A 4,206-nucleotide genomic window follows, 5' to 3' on the forward strand; every position below is an offset into this window, starting at 1 on the left:
CTTTTTAAATTTGTTTTTATCTTTCTGCCTTCGTTCACAGCTTTTTTCAATCTTTTTTTTATCACTGGCTCTCCATTTCTTTCCTCTTTATAAACAAAATTTCCGTTTGTGTCTTGATGCCGTGGTCAGAGAGGAGCCCCACAACAGCCACAATCACAAAAAACCGAGGCCCCATTTGCATAAGTGCTCGGCGCGGTGCATGCGGAGCAACGCAATGTTCATGCTCTTTATGTCGTGGTCCAACTTTCATTTTTTTGTTGTTCTTCGTGCGAGTTCTGGTTTCATTTTTACTCATTTCGTTTCGATTTTCTCTTTTTTCCCCTCCTATTTTGTTTGTTGGGGAACTACGGTCCATTGGCTGACTGTTTACTGTCGTTTGTTTTCGGCCTACTTTTTCAAATATTAACTTGGAAGTGTTATCGTTTTTGAAAGCGGCCTAGGTTTTTGATGTCAAAGGAGATTTTTGTTTCTTTTTTTTTTTTAGGGGGGGGTGGGGTGTCAAAGTTCGAGCCTGTCGATTTTAAGTCTTTTCTCTGTCGCATGAACATGCCATCTGCTCATTTTGGGTATCTGGTGAACTTGGGCGACTATGGGTGAACAGTTTTCCTCTCTTCACTCGGTCACATCGGACACAGATGCTAAATTGGACGTGGTGCCTTTAAAAGAAACAAACAAACAACCAAACAAGCCAGAACAAAACAATTTGAAAGAGCTGATTAGTTGTACATGACTAGGAGAATTGTCCAGCTTCAACACGTCAACCTCTTCCGTCCATTGCTATCCTTGGCATGATTCTTTGCAAGTCCCCCTAGCTATGCTTTACTCGGTGGCGAGCACGCTGGTACGTACATTTGACACTCAATGTTACTGGTGTCTGTGGCGGGAATCCCTCTACCTCCCTCTAGCGAGTTTAGATCATGTGTTTCTGTTTCGTCTCAACCGAGTTGACCATTAATGCGGCGCTTCCACTATCAAATGTATGTTAAAAAGGTCGCAGTATCAGAATTTGTGTTTAACTCTCAACTCTCTCTCTCTCTCTCTCTCTCTCTCTCTCTCTCTCTCTCTCTCTCTCTCTCTCTCTCTCTCTCTCTCTATCTCTCTCTCGCTCTGTGTGTGTCTCTCTCTGTCTCTCCCTGTCTCTCTTTCACTCTCTCTCTCTATCTCTCTCTCTCTCTCTCTCTCTCTCTCTCTCTTTAAGATTCTTTCCTCTCAGTTCAATGTCTAGAAGAAAGACTGAAAGCTACCCCTTCGAAATTAACTCTCTTGAGTGCAGAATGACATTAAACACCAACGACAGAAAAAAAGAAAACTCGTGGACCCAAAAAACCTTTCTCAACTCACTTGTATACAGCGTCATATTCCAAAGCTCCGAAGTAAAGTCCCTTGTGCCCAAAGACCATCCCGTCACCCTGGGACTTCTTGCTGCCCACAAGGCGTGTGTTACTGACAAAGTCATTGCCTGGCGTTCTCAGAACCCACGTGGGAACCTGTGGTAGACATGGTCAGAGGAAAAACATGTTTAAGTGATGTCAGGCGAAAGCTTGCGGAACAAGGAATCTACTGTCCAGAAGATACATTACATAATTTATATGATGTTTATTATACATATTATGCGCACGCGCACACACACACACACACACACACACACACACACACACACACACACACACACACACATATATATACACACACATACACACACACACACTCACATGTGTGTGTTTGTGTGTGTATAGATAGATAGATAGATAGATAGATAATGTGCGTATATATTAATATTTTCTATTCATAGTATGTATACATAAATGTTTGTGTGTGTGTGTGGGTATGTGTGTGTGTGTATGTGTGTGTGTGTGTGCAAATGTACGGGCGTGTGAGTGGGTGATTGGGTGGATTATTGGGTACGTGTGTTCGCACACAAACACACACACACACATACACACACACATACACACACACACACACACACACACATGTGTGTGTGTGTTGTGTGAGTACGCGTACGTGTTTGCAGTCACGAGTCTGCTAGAGTCCAATCTCACCTGATACAACCTCTTGGATCCGAGAGCGGAGTAGTAGAGGTAGTTGAAGGTGGGGGACATTGCGATTCCATTGACTCCGATGTCCAATGGGTATGTAATGCCGTGGATGGTGATGTTTTTGTCATCGTCGGTACCCATGCTGACAGGGTCCTGGTAGGTTTGAGTAAAGTAGGCAATGGAGAAACCTTCCAATCATACCAAACGAGGAAAATGGTGTGAACCGAGGACCGAATCAGTTTTGAAATTTTGCAAGTTGTCTAGATTATTTAGTAGCCGACCGGGGCTCAGAAAAGTGACACATAAACAGGTCTATTTAGTTTGATGTTGATAGACAAAACTGTGGACAGCCTTGACATCAATACCTAGAAGACAACCAACACCTCTCGTTCTCTTCCCTTGGCCTGGTATTATGTTAACTGTACGATCGTTTGACTAAAAGCAACCTTTTAATAATAGATAGTATTAGTATAGCGCAAATCCCGGCTTAACAGCAAGCTCTATGCGCTTTACAATCTATACTATTACCCCAGCAGATCTGAGAGCATTCCGAAACCATCTCTACTTCCAGGAAAGCATACAGTGCAAGCGCCATTTATAGGCGCTAAAACATTAACATACTGACAAGATCTTTCGCTGTTTATGTTTTCCATTTCTAAAATCGAATTTTTTTTTAAAAAAGAATAATGACGATAATTATGACGATTGCATAAAAAGTATAAAAACGACAGAGATGAAGAAAAAGGTAGACTAAAATGTAGAAATAGATAGTGATAATGATGTCAGTAAAGAATGCCATATTGTTTTAAATAGCGAGAACAAACCTTGTAAGCCCACGACTTGTTGTGGGCGAAGTCATAGACGACGATTGACCTCGTCAGTGTGTCGGTCATGTAGGCATACTTCACTCCACCTGTCCCTTCTGGATTTACGTAGTCAAGTACGATATCGTTGAGGTAATTGGTTGTTCTCGAGACTACAGAATCTGGGAACTCGTAGCTCAATACAGTGGAGGAACCACCTTGAACTATATCGTACACGACTAGTTTAGCTGGACAGAGATTGGCAGGATTTGGGGACGAAATTCCAACACGACCAATGTCAATCACGTAAAGTAATCCAGTGTTCGGGTCTATAGCCGTGCTCATGGGGAGCTGTAGAGCGCTGCAGTCTCCAATTTTCTGAGCGTCCCAGTTGGGATATGGTCGAAGAACTGATTTGCCATTAGCGTCCTTGACGATTGTGTTGAGGCCCGATGGGATTCCTTTCACCGCCTGAGTGCGTGGGACAGTTACGAAGAGTGCATGGTACCAAGAATAACCGTTGAATTTGGTGTAGGGCTGTAGATGTAAAATGCAGATATAAACACTGTAGCTCTTTACTTTTATAACAAAGAATTCTTTTTAGCAATTAAGCAGTCTTGATAATGTGACTGGATATCCACTCCAGGTGGTAGACTTGCAGTCTTGATAGGAAGGTGACGACCTCCATCATAAGTGAAATTTGTAACATATGATGAGTAAACAGGTAGTAAAAATCCTCCGTCTTACCTGAACACCGGACAACACCCCAGCTTTCGGGTCGAAGTCTCCATTAGCCAAGCTCTGATTACGAAAAGTGGCGTTTGGCCACTCATAGTCGATGGTGACAAATTCGTGGATCACTTCAGCATGGCTTGGAATTAAAGTGATGGCTAGACACAGTGCCCATAGGAGGAACAGAAAGCCTCTTCTCAAAGCAGTCATGTCTGGGAGAAAGCAGAAAAGGAGTAGATGAATTACAAAAATTAAGCTGTTATTTAATGATGGAAGGCTTTTTTGAAAATACTGAAACAGCGCTTTCTCTTTGTGCTAGCCGTGATCTGAAACTCTCTGTCTCTCTAAGTCAATTTGGAACGGAAGTTCACAAGCTTCGTTCTGGGTGTATCAACGAAAAAGCGTCGAGGTTGAACCGGGTATTTGTTTTGTTGACTAAAAAAGATTATAGCTAAAACAGGTTCGAACACCTTAGACTAACATTTCCATTACCCAGACTTCCCATTTTGCAATCATGCATTAAGGAGCTGTATTCATAAACACTTTTTTTTCAAAATAAAATTGTGTGGGTTTAAAGCCGCCGAATATAAGCCCCAACTCAAAAAAATCCGAGCCAAATGAAAAAATTCCTG

General features: G+C 42.2%; 1 protein-coding gene across 1 annotated transcript in view; it reads right to left on the reverse strand.

Moving 5' to 3' along the window:
- The window catches only part of LOC101856288 (major royal jelly protein 1), a gene marked incomplete at its 5' end in the record, with an annotated part of 4,807 nt that extends 1,021 nt beyond the window's left edge, over nt 1-3,786 (reverse strand). The window contains 4 exon segments of the mRNA XM_005106472.3: nt 1,342-1,487; nt 2,043-2,192; nt 2,864-3,379; nt 3,590-3,786. Of these exon segments, the coding sequence (XP_005106529.2) occupies nt 1,342-1,487; nt 2,043-2,192; nt 2,864-3,379; nt 3,590-3,786 (1,009 nt within the window).
- Between the last annotated feature and the right edge of the window lie 420 nt (nt 3,787-4,206).

Source organism: Aplysia californica, unplaced genomic scaffold, assembly GCF_000002075.1.
Source record: "Aplysia californica isolate F4 #8 unplaced genomic scaffold, AplCal3.0 scaffold00536, whole genome shotgun sequence".
Classification (NCBI taxonomy): Eukaryota; Metazoa; Mollusca; class Gastropoda; order Aplysiida; family Aplysiidae; genus Aplysia; species Aplysia californica.